Raw genomic sequence first — 23,621 nt, forward strand, 5'->3', positions numbered from 1 at the left:
CAACATGTTTATTAAACTATTTACACTTCTATTACTCGGGTTCGTCACTACTGCTAATCCTACTATAGCTACCCAGACTGACTAACCAGCTGCTGCAATCCGCGTGGTGGGTGTAATATTGAATCAACCCTGTCTCTGCACTCACTGACTGTCTCCATTGGAAAGAGGCTGATCATATGTGTGGTGTCCTTTATATATGGGTTGGTGTAATGCCCCCCTGTGGTCGTGTCACCTCCGTGTGCATCATGATTGTCCATTGGTCATCTCCTATCTAACTGATCTATTGGCTGAGTGTGTGTGTGTGATATTTCTGGTGCTCCCTCTAGTGTCTAGCTGGCCTACATGCATTTACATTGATGCACATCACCACATTCTCCACCCCAAAGAATCTGCTCATCCGGGCCACTGTCATGAGCCCGGTGAACGACCTTAAATTATATCAGGCTGAGCCTGGCACATGTTGCGGACGCGTTGACTCTACTCAACGCATCCGCCCATAGACCATCCTCTATCTCTCCTTCCAGCTCCTCCTCCCACTTGTGCTTCAGCTCCTTGGTCTGCGTCTCCTCTGACCCCAGAAGTTCCTTGTAAATATCCGAGACGCTCCCTTCTCCTACCCACCCTCTGGAAACTACGCTGTCCTGAATCCCCCTTAGCGGTAGGAGCAGGAAGGTTGACACCTGTTTACATAGGAAGTCCCGCACCTGCAGATATCTGAATTTGTTTCCTCTCGCCAACCCAAACTTCTCCTCCAGCCCCCTCATACTCGGAAATCTCCCCTCTATAAACATAGCCCCCATCCTCTCAATCGCTGCTCTCCGCCATATCCGGAACCCCCCATCCATACTTCCCGGGGCAAACCGGTGATTATTACAGATTGGGGACCAGACCGATGCTCCCTTTGCTCCCACATGTCTCCTCCATTGCCCCAAGACTCTCAGGGCCGCCACCACCACGGGGCTGGTGGAGAACCGTGCCGGTGGGAAGGGCAGAGGCACAGTTACCAACGCCCCCAAACTGGTGCCCTTGCATTAAGCCGCCTCCATACGCTCCCATGCCGACCCCTCCCCCACCACCCACTTCCTGATCATGGCTATATTCGTCATCTTCACCGTCTGCACCCTCCCAGCTAATGGCAACGGGAGTGCATCCCATCTCCGAAAATCGTCCTTCATTTGGTCTACTAGCCGGGCCAGATTTAATTTATGCAGCCAGTTCCATTCCCGCGCCACTTGAATGCCGAGGTACCTAAAGCGTCCCCCTACTAATCTAAACGGCAGCTCCCCCAATCGCCTCTCCTGTCCCCTCGCCTGGACCGCAAACATCTCACTTTTCCCCATAGTTAGCTTATACCCCGAAAACCGGCCAAATTCCCCTAGAATCCTTATGATTTCTTCCATCCCCTCTATTGGGTCCGATACATACAGAAGCAGATCATCTGCATAGAGCGAGACTCTGTGCTCCATCTCTCCCTGGACCAGCCCCTTTAGGCTCTCAGAGCAATTGCCAATGGCTCTATAGCTAGCGCGAACAACAGTGGGGAGAGGGGGCATCCCTGTCTCGTACCCCGGTGCAGTCTAAAATAGTCCGATGTTGTCCTATTCATCCGTACACTTTCCATAGGAGCCTGATACAGCAACCTGACCCAGTCAATAAAGCTCCGTCCAAATCCGAACCGTCCCAGTGCCTCCCACAGATAATCCCATTCTACCTGATCAAAAGCCTTTTCTGCATCCATTTCAATTACTACCTCCACCTCCCTACCTTCCGGGGGCATCATGATCACAGTTAACAGCTTTCTTACATTGGCCACCAACTGCCTACCCTTAAAAAACCCTGTCTGGTCCTCCCCAGTAACGTCCAGAACACAATCCTCAATCCTGGAGGACAAAATTTTGGCCATCAGTTTGGCGTCCACATTCAACATGGATATCGGCCTGTAGGACCCACACAGCTCCGGGTTCTTGTCCCATTTCAGAATCAGCGAAATTGTGGCCTGTGACATCGTCGGAGGCAGCATCCCTCTTTCCCTTGCCTCATTGAACATCCTCATCAACACCGGCCCCAATATCCCAGAGAACGTTTTATAAAACTCCACTGAGTACCCATCCGGTCCCGGGGATTTACCCGCTTGCATGGCCTTCAGACCCTCCACTATCTCTTTCAACCCGATCGGGGCCTTCAGCCCTTCTACCAGTTCCCTGTCCACCTTGGGAAATTCAGCCCCCCCAAGAAGTGCCTCATCCCCTCCGGCCCCGTAGTGGGTTCCGACCTATACAGCCTACTGTAGAAATCCCTAAACACCTTATTCACCCCTGCTGAATCTTCAACCAAGTTCCCATCTCCGTCATTTATTTCCCCTATCACCCTGGCTGCCTCCGTCTTTCTAAGCTGCTGTGCTAACATTCTGCTGGCCTTCTCTCCATACTCAGATCGCCTTGCTCAGTTGCTGCACCGCCCTTCCTGTGGTTAACAAGCCGAACTCCGCCTGTAGCCTCCACCATTCCCTTAAAAGCCCTGCCTCTGGGGTCTCCGCATACCTCCTATCGATCTGTAGTATCTCCTTTACCAGTTGGTCCGTCTCTGCCCTGTCCACCTTCTCCCTATGGGCCCGTATCGAGATCAGCTCCCCTCTGATCACCGCCTTCAGTGCTTCCCAGACTATTGCTGCTGAAATTTCCCCCATGTCGTTGACCTGCAGGTAGTTCTGAATACATTTCCTCAGCTGCTCGCACACCCCTTCGTCAGCCAAAAGTCCCACATCCAACCTCCAGTGCGGGCGCTGGTTACTGTCTTTACTAACCTGCAGGTCAACCCAGTGTGGAGCATGGTCTCAGATTGTGATCGCCGAATACCCCATGTCCACCACCCCTCCCAATAAGGCCCTGCTCAAAATGAAGAAATCGATCTGAGAGAACACTTTATGCACGTGTGAGTAGAAGGAGAACTCCTTCACCCTCGGCTGCCCAAATCTCCATGGATCCACCCACCTCATCAGCTCCATGAACCCTTTTAGTTCCTTTGCCATTGCTAGCACCCTGCCCGTTTTCGAGCTTGACCGGTCCAAGCCAGGGTCAATAACTGTGTTGAAGTCCCCTCCCGTGAACAACCTGTGCGAGTCCAGGTCCAGTAGCTTCCCCAGCATCCTCTTTATAAACTCCCCATCATCCCAATTTGGCGCATACACATTTACTAATACCACCTGCACCTCCTCCAGTTTCCCACTGACCATAATGTACCGACCTCCTACATCCAAAACTATTCTACCCGCCTCAAACACCACCCGCTTATTGATCAGGATCGCGACCCCTCTAGTCTTTGAATCTAGTCCCGAGTGAAAGACCTGACTGACCCAGCCTTTCCTCGATCTAATCTGGTCAGCTACTCTAAGGTCCGACTCCTGCAACATTACCACATCTGCCTTCAGTCCCCTAAGATGCGCGAACACACGTGCCCTCTTGACCGGCCCATTTAACCCGCGAACATTCTAGGTGATCAGCCTAATTGGGGGACTCATTGCCCCCCCCCCCCTTCGCCGATCAGCCATCCCGTTTTGGGCCTGCCTCCAGCCCATGCTCCGTGCCTCCACCGGCCTGCCCCCAGGCAGCCTCCGCCCCCAACCTCCTCTCTGTCCCTTGGCCCAAGTCCCTCCCTCGTCAGCAGAACATTTCCCCCCCTGCCCCCCCCCCCCCCCCCCCCAGTAACAACACTCTGTAACCCAACCCCTTTGATAAACCAAACATATGCACACCCCCCACTGCGCTTCCGTGAGCTAGCCCGCCCAGCTAGCTTGGTGGCCCCCATCCCTGGCGCCAGATAGTCTCCCACCTGTTGTTCCCCCCTCCCCCCCTACAAACATACTCCAACATCAAACAATCCCCACACAATTGCCCGACAGAAAAGCACCAAAATCTAAACAAGCACACCTCCATCCCCCAACAGTGCAAATGAAAACCGTAACTCGCTCAGCTCTGCCACTGGTCCCAAATCAACACAGAAGGCATTACAAACAGCTTCCACAAAACAAAAAAAAAAAGAAACTTTTTAAAAAAAGAACAGAGAACCAAAAATAAAAAAATAAACATGAACGTTGCAGCAAAGTTCAAATGTTCTCAGTCCACCACCAGTCCTTTCCTTTTCACGAAGTCCAGCGCGTCCTTAGGCGACTCGAAATAGAAGTGCTGTTCCTCGTACGTGACCCAGAAACGGGCCGGATACAACAGTCCGAACTTCACCCTTTTTCTTAAAAAGGATCGACCTAATCTGGTTGAAGCCTGCTCTTCTCTTGGCCACCTCCACACTCAGGTCTTGTAGACCTGCAGGATGCTATTGTCACACTTACAGCTCCGTGTCTGCTTGGCCCACTGTAGAATGCGCTCCTTATCCAAGTACCTGTGGAATCTCACCACCATTGCCCTCGGGGGGGGGGGGTCTCCCTTTTCGAGGCTTCCTCGCGAGTGCTCTGTGAACCCTGTCCACCTCCAAGGGTCGGGAGAATGCCCCATCCCCCAGCAGCTTCTCAAACATATCTGCGATGTGTGCACCAGCATCCGCCCCTTCGGACCCCTCTGGGAGCCCAACGATTCTCAAGTTCTGCCGGCGGGACCTGTTCTCTAGGTCTTCCACCTTCTCCAGGAGCTTCTTTTTCTGGTCTCTCACCATCCCCACCTCCAACTCCACCGCAGTTTGATATTCCTCCTGCTCAGCCAGCGCCTTCTCCACCTTCTGGATCGCCCAATCTTGGGCGTCCAATTTAAGCTCCAGCCGCTCAATTGACTCTTTTATCGGGTCCAAGCAGTCCTGTTTCTGCTTCGCAAAGCCTTCCTGAATAACTTGCATCAGCTGCTCTGTTGACCGCTGGGTCGACAAACCAAAGGTCTTGTCCTCCGCCATGCTGTCTCCCGCTTCAGCCCAAGCCTTCTCTGTCTTTCTGTTTCTACCTTTATGAGCACTTCTAGTCCTTCTCTCCATGCACCGATGTGGGAATTCAGTCCACAATTGCCTCTGTCTTCAGTTTTACAGTTCAAGTTCGGTAGAAAATCGGGGGAAAAGGTCCAAAAGTCCGACCCGAGTGGGAGCCACCAAATGTGCGAGTCACTCCTTCATAGCCACCACCGGAAGTCCCTGAATGACCCTCTTATGGACTGAACTGATCCCTCCCATCTTCTCTACTGAGTAGTACTACACTCCGTATGCTTCACCAGATATCTATGTCTATGTATTTACATTGTGTATTTATGTATGTCCGATGTTTTTCATGTGTGGAACGATCTGTATGGACTGTACACAGAACAATACTTTTCACTGTACCTTGGTACATGTGACAATAAACCTAAATCCAAATCCAATCCAATCTAATGGGCTGCTACCTGGTCCACAAGGCCTCTCTATCCGGCCCCAGAGTTGTGTTCAAAATGGCAGTAAGTTACATAGAACATATGGTGCAGAAGGAGGCCATTCGGCCCATCGAGTCTGTACCAACCCACTTAAGCCCTCACTTCCACCCTATCCCCGTAACCCAATAACCCCTCCTAACCTTTTTGGTTAGGGCAATTTATCAATTTAAAGGGCAATTTATCATGGCCAATCCACCTAACCTGCACGTCTTTGGACTATGGGAGGAAACCCTCGCAGACACGGGGAGAACGTGCAGACTCCACACAGACAATTTGAAGATTTTCAAAAGATCTGCCCCGCCAATCATGCAACATTTGTCAGAGTAGAGGGAAATGTGAAAGTGGCGGCTGGACGGGAATTGAGTGGCTGCCGGGTCGGAGGACCAAGTGGAGGGAAAGTTGCTCCTGGACAGGGGACAGGAGGTGGGGGGGGCAAGTGGCTGCTGGGAGGGTGAGGGGGCAAGAGGCTGATGGGCGGTGGTCACAGAATCATAGAATCACTACAGTGCAGAGGGAGACGATTTGACCCAACAAGACTGCACTGACCCTCCGAAAGAGCATCATACCTAGGCCCACTCCCTCGCCACATCCCACCTAACCTTTGGACACCGAGGGTCAATTTAGCATGCCAAATCCACCTAACCGGCACATCTTTGGACTGTGGGAGGAAACCGGAGCACCCGGTTAGTTACCACCTCAAAAAATTAAGTAAGGTTAATCAAGCCAATTTTTATCTTTTGAAATCCATGCGGCATATTCACGATTATATGTTGTGCCCTCTTCCTTTAAAATGTTCCCAAAGGCTACCATTTTGATCAAGTCATTGCTGTCTCCTCTTATACTCTCCCTCCATGTCTCAGTATCCATTTCCCCATCTATTTTCCATTAGTGAAACACCTTGGGAATGTTTTCTATATATCTTCAAATTAGAGCCAGGTCATTCCGCAGGGAAATCAGGGGATACTTTTTCACACCAAAATCTGGAATACTGGGTGGAATTTACCGGCTGTTTAAGCCGGCGGGATATTCCGGTCCCATGACGGTGCGCAGGTTTCCTGGTGACAAGTGGGACAGTCAACGGGAAATCCCGTTGACAACGGCGAGATCAGAAAATCCCGCTGGCAGACTACCTCCGCTGCTGAAAAACATGTGGCGCGTTGGTCGGTAAATCCCACCCCTTATCTGTCAAAAGGCCACAGTTGGGGGAACAATTAGACTTCTTGACTGATGGTCCTATGTTGGAGAACCTTGATGAATTCAAGTGGTTGCTTAAAATTTCAAACCATTTCTTGTATCCGGTGCTATTTTTTGTGTAGCAACATAATGTATCTTACTGCACAGGAAATGGATATGGTGCTGGTCACTTCAGAAGGAATGAGCTGAATGTCATTCTTTTACTTTTTCAGTGTTCAAGAACTTAAGCACGTATGAGTATGTCGTACGGGAGCGTCGCAACCAGGATGTCCGAGACCATGGGAACAATGAGGAATGTGCACAGACTGCGTCTGCTAAGATGACTGCTCTTCAGGTAGGACTGCAGTAGAGACAATCGGAAGGTCCTGAGTTCAGGCTCCACCCCAGACTTGATAATAAAGGCTACTTTTGATGCAGTGCTGAGGGAGTGCCGTGCTGTCGGTGGTGCCGTCACCTGGATGGGACGTTAAACTGGAGCCTTGGCTGCCCCTCAGGTGGATATGGAAGACCCCATGGCACAATTCAAGGGAAAGATGTAGGGGGGCTAAATTAGATAGGCCAATAAAACCCACGCACAACTTGGACTTAGTGATTAACCTACACGCTTACAATGTAAAGCAGGCAGTAAGCCAAGTTTGTGCCTCCTGCTTATTTGCACTGTTGCTACCGACAGACAAGGTCAGCTTGCTAGAAGGCAAGTTCTTTTCTTTTTTAAACTCCGTTCAGACAGATCATTCCATACATGAAAATAAAGTACATAACGCAAACATAAAATGTGACATGTGAGAGTACCTTTAAGAAATGGGTGTTTACGAAATGTACCTTTAAGAAATGTGTGTTTATCAGTGATGTCAGAGTGTGGGTGGAGCTGGGCTGTCTGTCAGCTTTTTATTTTAATTTTAGGCTGTTTGCTGCAGGGTGTGTTTTTGTTTTTGTTTTCAGTGTTGGAGCTGAAGCCAGACAGAGCAGCTGTACTGCTGTTCTCTCTGCCATGAAAAGACTATCTCTTGATCATTTGGTGAATTCAGAATTATAAATGTTCTCAGTAGTGTATGTAAATCTAATGTGCTTCTGTTAAAAGGTGTTTCTTGTGTCTTCTGGATGTTGTTTAGGAAGTTATTAAGGATTACTTAGTGTTGTATTCTTTGGGAGTTGTATTTGAATTGATGGTTGCTAAGATGTTCACTGTATGTTTTAAAAAGGTTAACTTGAGTTCATAGAATAAACATTGTTTTGCTTTTAAAAAATACTTTTCCATTTCTGCTGTACACCTGTAGAGTGGGCCGTGTGCTCCCCATACCACAATCTATCAAAAGTTGTGGGTCAAGTGAACTCTATGATACACTTTGGGGTTCTCTAAACCCTGGCCCATAACAAATGCACAATGTAAATACACAGACACAGGCATCGGGTGAAGCATACAGGAGTATAATGCTATGTAATGCTACTCAGTAGAGAAGATGTGTGACGAGATCAGTTCAGTCCATAAGAAGATCGGTTAGGAGTCCAGTAACAGTGGGGAAGAAGCTATTTTTGAATCCATTAATGCGTGTTCTCAGACTTTTGTATCTCCTGCCCGGTGGAAGAAGTTGGAAGAGCGAGTAAGCCGGGTGGGAGGGGTCTTTGATTATGCTGCCCACTTTGCCAAGGCAGCAGGAGGTGTAGATAGAGTCAGTGGATGGGAGACAGGTTCATGTGATGGACTGGGCAGAGTTCACGACCCTGTAGTTTTTTTAAAGTCTTGGGCCAAGCAGTTGCCATACCAGGCTGTGATGCTGCCCAATAGGATGCTTTCTATGGTGCATCTGTAAAAGTTGGTAAGAGTCGATGTTTGCATGCTGCATTTCCTTAGTTTGCTGAGAAAGTATAGGCGCTGTGGTGCTTTCTTGGTCGTAGCTTCGACGTGGGTGAACCAGGACATATTGTTGGTGATGTGCACACCTAGGAATTTGAAGCTGTCAACCATCTCCACCTCGGCCCCGTTGATGCAGACGGGGTGTGCGCGATACTTTGCTCCCTGAAGTCAATGACCAGCTCTTTAGATTTGTTGACATTGAGAGAGAGATTGTTGTCGCTGTACCACTCCGCTAGGTTCTCTACCTCCCTCCTGTACTCTGACTCATCGTTGTTTGAGATCCGACCCACTACGGTCATGTCATCAGCAAACCTGTAGATGGAGTTGGAGCCAAATTTTGCCACGCAGCCATGTGTGTATAGGGAGTATAGTAGAGGGCCAAGTACGCAGCCTTGCGGGTCCTCGGTATTGAGCACTATCATGGAGGAGGTGTTGTTGTAAATTATTACTGATTGTGGTCTATTGGTCAGAAAGTCGAGGATCCAGTTGCAGAGGGAGGAGCCAAGTTCTAGGTTTTGGAGTTTTGATATGAGCTTGGCTGGAATTATGGTGCTGAAGGCAGAGCTGTAGTCAATAAATAGGAGTCTGATGTAGGAGTCCTTGTTGTCGAGATGCTCCAGGGATGTGTATAGGGCCAGGGAGATGGCGTCTGCTGTGGACCGGTTGTGGTGGTATGCGACTGCAGTGGATCAAGGCATGCTGGGGGTATGGAGTTGATGTTCCTCATGACCAACCTCTCGAAGCACTTCATTACGATCAATGTCAAGGCCAACGGATGGCAATCTTTGAGGCACGTTGCCTGGTTCTTCTTTGGCACCGGTATGATAGTGGCCTTCTTGAAGCAGTTGGGGACTTTGGAATGGAGTAGGGCGAAGTTGAAGATATCCTCGAACGCACCTGCCAGCTGGTCCGCGCAGGATCTGAGTGCACGACCGGGGACCCCGTCAAGACCAATTGCCTTCCGACGGTTCACTTTCAAGTAGGCCGATCTGACTTTGAACGCTGTGACGGTGGGTATGGGTGTATCCGGGGATGCTGGGGCACTTGACAGCAGTTTCCTGGTTGAACTGAGCATAGAATGCATTGAGTTCATTGGGGAGGGGTATGCTGCTGCCGAAGATTCTGCTCAGCTTCACTTTTTAGCCTGTTCTGTTGTTTAAGCCTTGCCACAACCGATGAGAGTCCGTGACGTTAGTCTGTGACTCTAGCTTGATCTAAAATTGTCTCTTGGCATCCCTGATGACTTTGCGGAGGTCGTACCTGGATTTCTGGTAAAGGTCAGAGTCGCCTGACTTGAACACTTCGTACCTGGACTTCAGTAGGGAGTCAATCTCCCGATTAAGCCATGGTTTCTGGTTAGGGAATGTATGGACTACTTTCTTTGGCACGCAGTCTACTACACATTTGCTGGTAAGTCTGTGAGGTGGTGGCATACTCATTTAGGTTGTTCTTAAATATGGACCAGTCCACTGACTCCAAACAGTCACATAGGAGCTCTTCTGTTGCCTCGGACCAGCACTGCACGGCCTTCTTAACCGGATGCAAGGTGTTATTACAGGAAGCAATAAACCTTTTGAGTTATCATAGAATTTACAGTGCTGAAGGAGGCCATTCGGCCCATCGAGTCTGCACCGGCCCTTGGAAAGAGCACCCTACCCAAGCCCACACTCCCACCCTATCCCCGTAACCCAGTAACCCCACTTAACCATTTTGGACACTAAGGGCAATTTGGCATGGCCAATCCACCTAACCCACACATCTTTGGACTGTGGGAGGAAACAGGAGCACCCGGAGGAACACGCAGACACGGGGAGAACGTGCTGACAGTGACCCAAGCCGGAAATCGAACCTGGGACCCTGGAGCTGTGAAGCAACTGTGCTAACCACTATGCTACCGTGGTGCCCATAGTTAACAAGGCTCTACTTTTGTCTGCCCATGATGGACCAAGCCTGGGTAAAGTCAGCTAATCTGTATGTAGCCACTACTGTTAGCTGCAGGTCACCATGTTTTGGGTCTGTGCTCTATAGTTCTTGCAATGCTGGTCAAACAGATCCTCCCCAGTGTCCAGCAACACTGTGGGCTGAAATTGTGAATGTCTGAATCATCTGATTTTGGCCATGCCAGTTGAGGGACATTTTTTGGGTAAGACAGAAGGGGAGCTCCCCTGCACTTTGATGCATACTGCCATGGAATATTTTACATTTATCTGAGAGAGCAAACGGGGACTTGGTTTGAAGTTTCAACTAGCAGTGCAGCACCTCCTCAGTGTGCCACTGGGTGTGTCAACCTGGATGATATGTTTGCACAGGGTGGGTCCTGAGCACAGGGAGCCTTGTTTTCTTAAATATCTGCCCCCACTGGAATTGGATCTATATAATATAAACCACCCACCTCTTTACTAGTCTAAGCCTATAGAGGACGTTTACATATAAAGTCTGCTATTCAAGACAACGGGTCAGGCTGGCTTGTTGTGAGATGGATATATATGGCTGCACTTATCACGTTGGGAGTCAGATGAAGTGGGTAGGTCAGTTGCCTTGTTTGGCAGCCGTTAGGAAGCCAGATCTTACAAATTCGCAGATTCACATTCATTGGCACCAATATGCCAGCCATCATGGTTTGTCATTGATGTGTGGTGTATCTTCACGATGTTTTATCTGTTAAACAACACGTGCAGCACTTTACTCAGCGAGCAGTCCAAGGCACTTCGGTCGCATATAAATGGGTGTAGGCAGCAACTGGAGAAGAATTAGAGCTGGTCACCAAAGACGTGATCAAAGAGATAAGGGAATTCTGGGTAGGAAGAGAGAAGGGGTGAAGCAGGGAAAGAGGTTCCGCGAGTAGGACCAAAATGGATCAAGACTGCCGCTAAAAGTGGAGAAGAGGAAACGTAAGAAGTAGGAGCACGAGTAGGCCATTCAGCCCTTCGAGTCATATCCATTTGGTAAAGAATTCCAAAGATTAGCCACCCACTCAGTGGAGAAATTCCTCCTCATCTCAGTCCTAAATGACCTGCCCTTTATTCTGAAACTGTGTCTCCTGGTTCCAGACTACCTCCAGTCAGGAGGGAACATCCTTCCTGCATCTACCTTGTCGAGCTCTGTAAGAATTTAGCATGTTTAAATAAGATCACCTTTCATTCTTCCAAAGAATAAAGACCCAGTATATTTAATCTTCGAGGACAATCCTTCCATAGAATACCTACAGTGCAGAATAAGGCCATTCGGCCCAATGAGTTTGCACCAACCCTCCAAAAGAGCACCCAGCCAGGTCCACTTCCCCCGTCTTATCCCCACCTAACTTTTGGACACTAAGTGACAATTTAAGCCCGGCCAATCCACCTAACCTGTGGGACTGTGGGAGGAAACCTGAGCACCCAGAGGAAACCCACGCAGACACGAGAAAGAAAGTGCAAACTCCGTACAAACAGTCACCTAAGGGCAAGGCCAAACTCTGGTACCCTGGTGCTGTGAAGCAACAGTGCTAACGACTGTGCCGCCGTGCTGCCCCGGGAACTAGTCTGATGAACCTCTGTTACCGTCCCTCTATGGCAAATAGATCTTCAAGAGACCAAAAGTACATATAACACTCCAGGTGGGATCCCACCAAGGCGCTATATAATTGCAGGAAATCATCACTAGTCCTATGCTCAAATCTTCTTGCAATAAAGGCCAACATACCGGCCGGAATTCTGGGCCGTTTACTGACAGCGGGATTCTCTGGTCCAATCCCAACCCATCGGTTTCTCAGCGGTGTGGGGTGGCTTCAATGGGAATTCCCACTGACAGCGACAGGGAACATAGATTGCCACCGTCAGTGAAGGGCGCACCGCAACCCCCCCCCCCCCCACCGAAAAACACGCGGCTGGGAGGCGGGAGGATCCTGTGCGCAATTTCTTAATTTGCTTACTGTACCTGCATGAACTTGTAACTTATATAAAAAAATAAGGTGACAAACATTCATGCCAAAATCTTCTGTCTTCACCCTCAATCCTCAACAGTGAAGAACCTATTTAAGGAGGGAATGAACAAAGAGCAACAAAGGGCTTGAATCGAGGGGGCCATGCAGGAGAAGGTTCCGGAAGGAGTGTGGGAGTAGACAATGGGGGATTCTCTATTCAATGGACTAGGGAGGGAAAAGGATGGGGTTTGTAAATAGTTTTACATCTATCGCTGATAGATGGCTGTGCCCGTAGGCTGTAATTAAATATTTGTTGTATCTGTTGTTGCCATTCTCTATATCTCCCATATTGTCATTGCAGGGTCTACCTCGAGCAAAGTCTCAGCCAGAAATAGAACTTGCTGCATCCTCCAGGTTAAGGTAAGGTGTTCAAGAACAATGCACCCTTCAACAATTCTTTTACAGTTTGCAGCCAAGTTGTTTATGTGTACGGGCCCTTCAGATCTCTTTCATGGTTACGCACGCATTGTAACTTAAAGGGGCAACCTTGCGCGCGCTGCTGCACGGCTTATACGGAACATTGCTCAGGAATATGAATTTTTTTTTTCAGTATCGCAACCAAACAAATAAACCATCAAGAGTTAAATTTTAGCTCTTATTTCTCATGTAAGCAGCTTTGATGCGCTTGCACCAAACACTCCCATATCTGAGGCATGCTTGTTTTTCACTGCTCACTATATGTTGATCTTGGGTTAATTGTCCCCAGTGGACGGCTTGGTGGCACAGTGGTTAGCACTGCTGCCTCACACAGCGTCAGGGGCCCGGGTTCAATTCCGGCCTAGGGTGACTGTGTGGAGTCTGCATGTTCTCCCCGTGTCTGCGTGGGTTTCCTCCCACAGCCCAAAGATGTTAAGGTTAGATGGATTGGCCATGATAAATTATCCAAAGATGTGCAGTTTAGGTGGTATTATGGAATAGAGCGGGGGAGTAGACCGAGATAAACTGCTCTTTCAGAGGGTCAGTGCTGACTCGATGGGCTGAATAGCCTCTTTCTGCACTGTAAGATTTCTATAGTTCTGACGCTGGAAAAATGCATGAGAAGTCATCGGCTGCTCAACATGTTTTCATACTTGTCTGAATTAGATTTTAAAAAGCCTTAAACTCACACAAGCCAAGGAAAACTGATCTTAAAACTGCAATAAATTATCACATGTGGCATGGTCAAGGAATGCAGTAGTAAGGACAAAGAAAAGCCAACAGAGGGCAAGTATATTAAAGTAATCCTGAGCAGTGGGAGAATCAGAATCGGAAGCTAATTGAAAGAGAATCAACCCATACTCGGTGAAGTTCAGTGGCATTACTGTTGACTCCACCTTCAAAATCCTGTGGTTCAGCATGGTCCAGACTCTTAACTGGACATGTTGCATACATTCTGTGGCCATTGTAGATGTTGAGAGACGTGGGGTGGGATTCTCCATCCCGCCAACCGGCCAATGGGTTTTCCTATTGTGGGCAGCCCCATGCTGTCGGGAAATCCCCGGGCGTGGGTGCGCTGCTGGCGCAATGGAGAATCCCGCCAGTGGAGAATCCAGCCGAAGATATTCTGCGGCAAAAATCTCCCATCCTGACTCCTTAGTCTTCCACCATCTACAAGGCACGCGTCCCGGAGTGTGATGGAGTACTCTCACTTGCCTGCATGAATGCAGCTCTGACAACACTCAAGAAGCTTGACACATTGCAGGCCAAAGCAGTCCACTTGGTCAGCGCATCATTCGCCTCCTTAAACATTCACCCCTGTGCAGGTGATCAAAATTGCTGCGGTGCGTACCAACTGCAAGATGCAAACCAGTCCCACATCAACATGGTCAACTCCTAACAACCCTCTGAAGTGGCCCAACAAAACACTCAACCGTATCAAACTGTATGGGGATGGGCAATAATGTAGGCCTTTCCAGAAACACTATAATTCCAAGTTGGAATTTTTAAACGGTTAGTAGATTTATATCTCAGAGTTGCAAAGTCTACAAGACCGTTTAAGTGGTTCTTATGAGTCGAGAACTGGCTGGGTCCATTATAGTTTCCCCTGGAAGCGTTTTTGTTTAATAATTGGAGGAATTTGTTTTAAAAATATAACATTTCTTGGGCTCCTTTCAGTGTCATGAGTAACTGCCCTCCTGAGTACAGTCGAGGCAATGAGACCGCTTTCTAGAACAGCTTTCTAAAACTCTAATAAGACGTTTGCATGAGGCGAAGGGAAACACATTCTAATGGTGAGATCTCACGGTCTGCCCTACACCAATATGAGCTGGCGTGGAACCTGGTTTAGAATGGAATATTGACGATGGGCTGGGATGGGGTTGACTCTGCGGAGAGAACACAGAGCGAAAGGGAAGATAAAAAAAGAAAATGGAGTACTCATAATAATGGCCAGCACTATTGCACATCCTTAATTTTCCGTGATAAAGTAGTGATGAGCTGCCTTCATGAACCGCTGCAGTCCCTGTGGTGTAGGTACACCCACATTGCTGTTGGGGAGGGTGTTCCAGGATTTTGACCCACCAACTGTGAAGGAACGGCGATATATTTCCAAGTCAGGATGGTGAGTGGCTTGGAGAGGAACTTCCAGGTGGTGGTGTTCCCATGTATCTGCTACCCTTGTCCTTCTAGATGGTAGTGGTCATAGGATTGGAAGGTGCTCTTTAAGGAACCTTGGTGAGTTCCTGTTGTATATCTTGTAGATGGTACTGCTTCTGTTCATAAGTGGTGGAGGGAGTGAATGTTTGTGGATGGGGTGCGAATCAAGCGGGCTAGTTTGTCCTGGATGGCATCATGCAGTGTTGTTGCAGCTGCACTCATCCAGGCAAGGGGAGAGTATTCCGTCACACTCCTGACTTGTGTCTTGCAGATGTTGAACAGCTTTGGGGAGTAAAAGGTATGTTACTCGCTGCAGGATTCCTAGCCTCTGACCTTCTCTTGTAGCCACAATATTTATATGACTATTTCAGTTTCTGGTCATTGGTAACCCCCAGGAAGTTGATGGCAGGGGATTCAGTGGTGGTAATGCCATTGAATGTCAAAGGGGCGATAGTTCAATTCTCTCTTATTCGAGATGGTAATTGCCTGGTACATGCTTGGGCGAATGTTACTTGCCACTTGACAGTCCAAGCCTAGAGATTGTCCAAGTCTTCCTGCATTTGAACATGGACTGCTTCAGATTTGAGGAGTTGTGACTAATGCAGAACATCGTGCAATCATCAATAACCGTCCCAACTGCTGACCTTCTATTGGAGGGAAGATCATTGATGAAGCAGCTGAAGATGGTTGGGCCTAGGACACTGCCCTGAGGAACTCCTGTGGTAATGTCCCGGGATTGAGATGATTGACCTCCAACCGCCACAACCTGCCTTGATGCTTGGAATGACGCCAACCAGCTGAGAGTTTTCCCACTAATTCTCATTGACTCCAGTTTTTCAAGGGCTCTTTCATGCCACACTTGATCAAATGCGGCCTTGATGTCAAGGGTAGTCATTCTCACCTCATCTCTGGAGTTCAGCCCTGCTGTCTATGTTTGAACTAAGGCTGTAATGAGGTCAGGAGCTGAATAACATTGGAAGAACCCAAGCTGAGTGTTAGTGAACCAATTAATGCTAAATAAGTGCTGCTTGATAGCACTATTGATGACCCCTCGGATGACCGGTTGAATTTGTCCTACTTTTTGTGCACAGGGCACACCTGGACAATTTCCCACATTGCTGGGTAGATGCCAGTGTTGTAGCTGTACTGGGACAGCTTGGCTAGGGCTGCGGAAAGTTCTGGAGCACAGGTCTTCAGTACTATTGCCGGAATATTGTCAGGGTCCAAAGCTTTTGCAGTTTCCAGTGCCTTCAACCATTTCTTGATATCATGTGGAGTGTATCGAATTGGCGGTAGACTGACATCTGTGATTCTAAAGACCTCTGGACAAGATCAAGATGGATCATCCACTCAGCACTTCTGGCTGAAGATTGTAGTAAATGCTTCAGCCTTATCTTTTACACTACTTATAATATACAACCATTTGCTGTGATATCTGCTTTTCACATATGTACAGCTTTGTCAATATAAAAAGAACAATTCTGGTCTCTAGGTTAATGCCAGTATCACCCTATAATTTGCTATCAGGGAGCTAAATTCTTCCTACCTTTCTCTTTCCTTGCGACTTTCTCTTTCTATCTCATCAATATAACTCACTATCTTTCCCTAAGTGCCGAGCAAATGAGAAATAAAGATGCAGAATAACTGGCACGCAATTGGCAATGTCGGATTGGTATTTGTTTTAATGCAAAAATCTACCTTCCTGTTAACTTGGAGATTTATATGGTGGCCACGAAGGACACGGGGACCATCAATAGATCTCCCATTGGGCATTGTGGGGAATGAACTTCCCGCGGGAGGGAGTCAATGGGAAATGAGCAGTGGGGTTTTAAAACCCACTGCTTCAACCCAGGCCGGTATTCTGCAGGTCCCTGGGCCTGGACTTGTGCATTGTAAACTGCGGCTGCAGCCTTTTCCGTTATGTAAATAAAAGGGTATGGTGACGGAAGAGTGGCCTTGGCGAGATTATTACATTGGCGACAAGGTGTAAACAAATGTTTTTCTCCGAGCAACCCTCATTGTCAAGAATAAGTGGCGTCTCTGGTAAGAAAACAAAAATGGCTCTCTTCAGTAAACTTGAACCTTATGATGTAAGCGGAGGAGACTGGGCCTAATACACAGAGCATGTGTTACTTCTTCCGAGCTAATAAATATGAGTGAGGTGAAAAACAGAAAATGATCTTACTAACATTATGTGGGGACCTGACATTCAGCCTGATAAAAATACTAATCTATCCAGTTGTCCCTGTCTCGAAGACTTTTAATGAGTTTATCGACATGGTAAGGAACCACTATGACCCAAAGCCATCTGTTATACTCCAGTGTTACCTCTTTAACACAGCAGGGAGAACCCTGAGGGAACCTGTCACTGAATCTCTGGCCAGATTACAAAAATTGGCAGAACATTGTCAATGCGGACCATCCCTGCGCAAAGTGTTGCGAGACAGATGATTGGTATGTCGAATAAACAACTTGACAGCCCAAAAATAAATTGACAGATCTCAAACTGGATTGAAAAAAAGCGATTGAAATTGCTCTATCGCTGGAAAATGCAAAAAAAGGGACTGAGGAACTGCAAGGGGCATCAGAGAGCAACGTCCTCCGGTTAGGGGGAGGGGGCTCGCTGTAACAGTTCCCATTCCTCAGCTGAGGGGGCTTGTGTCAGTAAAATGTCAGATAGTCTATTACAGTATCGGAGCTCAACTCTCATCACCCGGCAATCAAGGAAAGGCAATGATAGCCTCGAATACTCAGGAACATGCTCCGGAAGATTGCAGATGTCTGAGGATGGAGCACTGCTGAAGGGCACAACAATACAAAGTTACTGGAATAGGCAAAACACGTGCTGCCAAGGCCAGTACCGGCCTCCACCATGCACATAGACCCACTCGCAGGAACAGGGACAATGCAACTAAACCGCATCATTTCAACCATCGAGAAAATGCTGGTAAATCCCAGCAGGTCTGGCAGCATCGTAGGGAGAGAAAAGAGCTAACATTTCGAGTCCAGATGACTCTTTGTCAAAGCTATAATACAGAGAAAGTGGGAAATATTTATACTGTGGAGTGAGAATGATAATGGGGGAGGGACATATGTATTCCAATGGATCATGTGGGGTAAAGTCCAAGGGTTACCCCTGATGGTGTACTTGGATGATGCCCTGGTCACGGGAATTTCTGACCGAGAGCTCCTGGCGAGCCTAGAAGAGGTTTTCCAGAGATACCCGAGAGCTGAAGTAAGCCTGAAGTGGGAATAGTGTGTTTTTCAAGCAAATTCAGTGACGTACTTGGGAAATCGGGTGGTTAAAAAAGGTCTACATCTGGTACAAGATATAGTAAAGGCCATCAAGGAAGCACCAACTCCAAGAACCACCATGGAGTTAACATCCTTCATGGGATTAGTAAATTATTGCAGGAAATTGATCCCAAAATTGACCTCCTTACTAACCCTCTTGCATACCCTACTATGAAAGTGCTACGGCTAATCTTGGGAGGAACCACAGGTGGAGGCTTTCAATAAAGTTAAACACCAATTGCTGTCATCAAACTTATTGGCCCATTTTGACCCTCAGAAGGAACTCGTTTTGACAGGTGATGCTTCCCCTTACGGGGTTGAGGCGGTACTTTCACACCGCTGGAAAGCCGGAATGGAAAGGCCTATCGTATAGGCATCCAGGGCCCTGTTGGGTGTCAATCAGAGGCATTCTCAAATTGAGAAAGGGGGCTCAGCTATCGTGTTTGGTGGAAAAAAAGTTCCATCACTATGTCTATGGTAGGCATTTCATAATAGTAGCCGATCACAAGCACTTAATGGGACTTTTTATAGAGATGGCGCCTGATACTTATGGAACTACATAATGGCCGCCCTGAAACATCGAAAATGAAAATGTCGACAGGAACTACGTCTGGTGGCCTGGCCATGACTCAGACATCATGGATTTGGTGAGACGGTGGAATTTCTGCCAGGAGAATCAAAATCTCCCTCCCTCAGCCTCCCTACATTCATGGGAGTGGCCTGGCAGGCCATGGGTGCGAATGCACGCGGACTTTACCAGGTTTTTTATGGGGTCCATGTCTTTGATCCTGGAGGATGCGCACTCCAAATGGTTAGGGATACACTGCATGGGCTCCATTACCTCCCACGCTACAATCGAGAAATTACCACAGAGTTTCTGCACTTCTGGAATACCAGAAGTCCTGGTTTCCGATAACAGCACTGCCTTCACCAGTAGTGAGTTCCAAAACTCCATGCTATCCAATAGCATCAGAACACCACCTATCACCCATCATCAAACGGGATGATGGATCGGGCGGCGTAGACCTCTAAAACTGGCAAGAAGAAACAATCTGCGGCATCCATAGAGACCAAACCGAGTCGATTTATATTCGACTATAGGACCACTCCTCACACAACAACGGGAAATGCCTCAGCGGGACTGTTAATGGGACGGTGGCTTCAGACAAGACTAAGCCTACCACTCCCAAACCTTTCGGGGAGGGGGGAGACCCAACAAGAGAAACAGAAAATAAATTACGACCCTGCAAGATCAGAAAGAACATTCAAAACAGGCGATCAGGTTTACATGAGAATCTTCGGAGCCAGCCCCACTGGGACCATGATGAAGAATAAGGTGCCAGTGTCATACAAAGTGACGGTCCAGAGTAAGGTCGTAAAGAAATAACTAGATCACTTCAGGAGCAGAGTCCGCCCCCGAGCAAGCCTTGTTACCAGTCATGGAGATGGCCGCTGCCAGAACCGGCCAGCAGCCCGTCCCTCTGGATAACAGGGACACGGACTCGGACATGAAAGCAGAGGAAGCTGATGCCCCAATTGAAAAGGACCCTTAAGAAAAGGACCACGTCAGTAACTCTTCAATGCTCCCTCCAGAAATGAAGGTACCCAATTCTTCAGTTCACACGACAAGATCTCACCTCAAGTGGCAGAAGGGACTTCCACCGAGGATACTGGGGGAGAAATAGACTTAAGGGGGGAGGAACGTTATGGTGACCACAAGGGACACGGATGAATCTCCCCGTGGGCATCGTGGAGAATGAACTTCCGATTGAGCAGGCGGAGGCTCACCCAATGGGAAATGAGCAGCGAGACCTGGCCGGCATTCTGCAGGTCCCCAGACTTGGACTTGTGCGCTGTAAGTCACAACTGCGGCCTTAAGTAAAAAAACAAAACGGTATAGTGTTGGAGGACTGACCTTGGCAAAAATTATTCCAGAGATGTTTCTGGAAAAGGAGTATCGTGCATCAATGGATACAACATCTTAAATTGCCTGTAAATATTTGTACTTGGTTTCCTCCAACATAGCTGATGGATAATGTTCTGGTGCGATAGTGCCCCCTAATGTAAGACAGCTAAAGTACATTTAAGATAAAAGCATTTAAGAGATGGTAGGGTGGATTTGCTTTCCTTTCTGTTATCATTACTAAATTACAAATACCTTAATAAAATGTTTTTTTAAATAAGAGCTAGGGTGCAATTTCTGCAGAATACATTTTTTGTGATCGTCCATTGTTGTATCTTGTCAATCAGCGGAAGACTGCAAAATCCCATGTATTCTGTAGGAACATATTTTAACTCCAACTTTATTAATTTAATTTCACCACCTATTACCTTTTTAAAGGGATATTGCATGCACAAGAATTTGCCTCAAACTCTTTGTTATTTGGAAATGTAGAAGATGGAGATGAGCAGAGGTTTGTTGTAGAGGCTACTATTTTACCTTTGACCTTCCAATACAGGATTTTCCTCTGGTGGGTGGTGGGGGTTAGTATTACAAATATCAATGACATCCAGCGATCTTGGTAGCCATAGGTTGCATTAGGTGCTAAGACCTCCCAATTTAAAGCTCATTGGTTAACAGCAAGAGACAGCAGATTTGTTTTTAAAAATCTGATGACAGGATTTTCAGCTCGAGGTTGACAGTGCCAATAGTACCCGTATTCCTGAGATATATCCTTCCTTCTTCCACCAGTGCTTTGAAGTATCAAGACCAAGGTCCAGTTACCAACAGACTGTCCAACAGTATCTGTTTGGAGACTTCAAGTGTTTCCACAGCTACAAGCTCCTCTCACAGTGGACAGGTAACATTACGACTCAGTTGCAAGAAATTCCAATTGATTTTTGGCCATCATATTTCGTGTCAGAAAAATACAATGATAATATTCAGGTCAATTCTTTTGCGGTTGTACAATGGTTTGTTATTTAAATGCTATGTAGGTACTTACTGTTACTGTACAGCATTGGGTTGACTCTCCGTCATCTCGCCTGTGCACTTATTTGGATGAGGTAACTGAGGCTGATAGAGTCAGGAGGCCCCAGGATCACCTTCTGACCACTGGTGTGTTAACGTATCTCACCGGGACTGCATTTGCTCTTTCTGCCCATTGAACACAGGAGAAGGAAGTTCAGCTAGCATCTTCATTTGTAATTGGGGAATGTGCATGCTAACTTTGGGTGATGGGAATAATTGGACTTCGATTTGAAGCCTCCCATGGTTTAAAAGGCTGTGATGGTTCTCATGCTCGAATACCCTCAAACTTAATTGAGAATGCCAGAATGTGTATGATGCCGGGGGGATCTGGGAGAATCAGGTCCCCTATTCTCTGGGGCCTCCATGATTCACCGACTCCGAAGGGCTGAGTTCGCAATGGCGTTGTTCACTTGTGTTTTTTTAAATTGTGAACCTGGCGTCCTGGTTGCTGAGAGAGAGGAGGTAGGAAATGGCGTGGTGTGACGGCTGCTGGTCCGGACACCAGCTGTCTGGCAGCGATGCCAGGGCTGGGGTGGGGGAGGAGGATGACAGGCCGAGCAGCCGGGGTGCCCTGCCACAGGACATGGCAGAGCATCCCCATTTGGCGTCAAACCGGCGCCTAACCCGATTATGGCGTCGGAAGCTATTCTCCGCCCATTTGCGTTTCGCGATCTCAGCGTCGGCAAGCAGAGAATCCCGCCCAGGGTGTCAGGCCCGCTAATGATATGCCTACTGTACTTTCACCCCGTGTGGCGAGCGACACATTTACGCCATTTTCGGGGAGCCGGAGCATCCCGATTTGGCATCAAACCGGCGCCTGCCCCGATTTTGACGACAAGAGGCTATTCTCTGTCCAATTGCGTTTCGAGATTTCGCTGTTGGCAAGCAGAGAATCTCGCTCCCTCTCTTGAATTAACTATTCCGCAGGGAACGCTCTTAATATAAACAAATGCCCATCAGCCCAAACTTTTACGATGCTTTAATTGCACCATTTCCTCCCAAAATGTCTAGTATTGCAAACCATGATTTTCAAAAACACTACTGCAGCACTCATACACACTAACCCAGGCATTTAACCCTTACTGCACCAAATACATATAATACAATATATCTGAAACTCCTACATTTATCGCAGGAGGTGACCCATTATTCCCGTAGGGGAGGGGGAGGATGCCTCTACCAGTCAGCGGGAGGAGGGGAGAGTGGTGAGGGGGAAGCTCAGTTGTGCACTGACCTCCTAGTCCCACATCGGGGCCCGCTATGTCAGGCTTGGACAAACTTGCACCAAAGCTCGTCCGGAGGATTTCCCGCTGTGGGGGCCAGAGCACAATGCGGGGGAGGGCATGGGGGGGTGGGGGGCTGTGCACCTGGCATCCAGCCCAGTAATCAAATTAAAGTGGATGCAAACCGGTGAGTTGTATCCGCCCACCAGCATGTGGCAGGAAGCGCGCTGAGGTCGCCGGCGGGGGATCAGAGCATCGCAACGGGGGACGCTCCATTCTCCGCCCGACCGGGAATCCCGATAGCGGCATCGAGCAATGGAGTATCCACCCGTATGAGTGTAAAACTGGCGGAACCGTCTGAAATTAGTGATTTGAATAGCTTGGTCAGATGGCTCCCAGTGTAGCGCCATTATCCAGGGGAAGTTAGCCCTTTTGGACAATTGCTGTGTAAATCCTAACCCGGGAAGTTCCCAGAGGGTTGCCGCAGCACATCTTTGCAGCCCTCCCCCCTCCCCCACCCCTCCCCCCAAACCAGATGTGACCCTGGGGATCTAGGAGTGTGTGAATACTTTTTTTTAACATATAGTGTAGATGTGTACTGTATGGTTCATTCCACTAAATCCTTTCCCCTTGTCCATTTTTAATATTAGCCTCTGAATAAAAGGCCCAAAAGTGCTTTCAAAGGAGACAGTCACATAGATGAGATTAAAGTGACTTCTGAGAGAACATCAACCGGTAAGAAATCTAGATTTTTAAAATGGATCATTTTGTGATTTATCTGCAAATTGTAATGTTATTTTCTTTGAACAGTCCCATCAGGTTTCCAGCAGCGGGATGATGTAATTTAGCATGACATGTTTACATAGGAAGTTTTCAATAAGTATGGAAAGTTTCTCCTTACTTGCTTATAAATTTGAACACCTCCGTCAAATCTCCCTTCTCATTCTCAGGTGAACAATCCCAGCTTCTCCAATCTCTCCACGTAACCCAAGTCTCTTATCACTGGGCGTCTTATGGTCAATGTCCTCTGCACCTTCTCCAAGGCCTTGACAAATATGCTAAAGAAATTTATCATTGAAAAGCACTCTCACATGTAATTTTCATATATTGTTGGTCGGTAGACAGCTGCAGGTCCCTAACTTCAGAATTGCAC

At 47.9% G+C, this 23,621-nt stretch overlaps 1 protein-coding gene across 4 annotated transcripts in view; it reads left to right on the top strand.

Moving 5' to 3' along the window:
- The window catches only part of zdhhc11 (zDHHC palmitoyltransferase 11), a 210,534-nt gene that overhangs the window by 176,940 nt on the left and 9,973 nt on the right, over positions 1 to 23,621 (top strand). For all 4 annotated transcript variants that reach the window (XM_072509866.1, XM_072509864.1, XM_072509867.1 and 1 more), the window contains 4 exons: positions 6,803 to 6,924; positions 12,708 to 12,766; positions 20,967 to 21,075; positions 23,119 to 23,203. In XM_072509866.1, coding sequence (XP_072365967.1) covers positions 6,803 to 6,924; positions 12,708 to 12,766; positions 20,967 to 21,075; positions 23,119 to 23,203 — 375 coding nt within the window. The remainder of the gene's footprint in view (positions 1 to 6,802; positions 6,925 to 12,707; positions 12,767 to 20,966; positions 21,076 to 23,118; positions 23,204 to 23,621) is intronic.

Source organism: Scyliorhinus torazame, chromosome 6 (assembly GCF_047496885.1).
Source record: "Scyliorhinus torazame isolate Kashiwa2021f chromosome 6, sScyTor2.1, whole genome shotgun sequence".
NCBI lineage: Eukaryota > Metazoa > Chordata > Chondrichthyes > Carcharhiniformes > Scyliorhinidae > Scyliorhinus > Scyliorhinus torazame.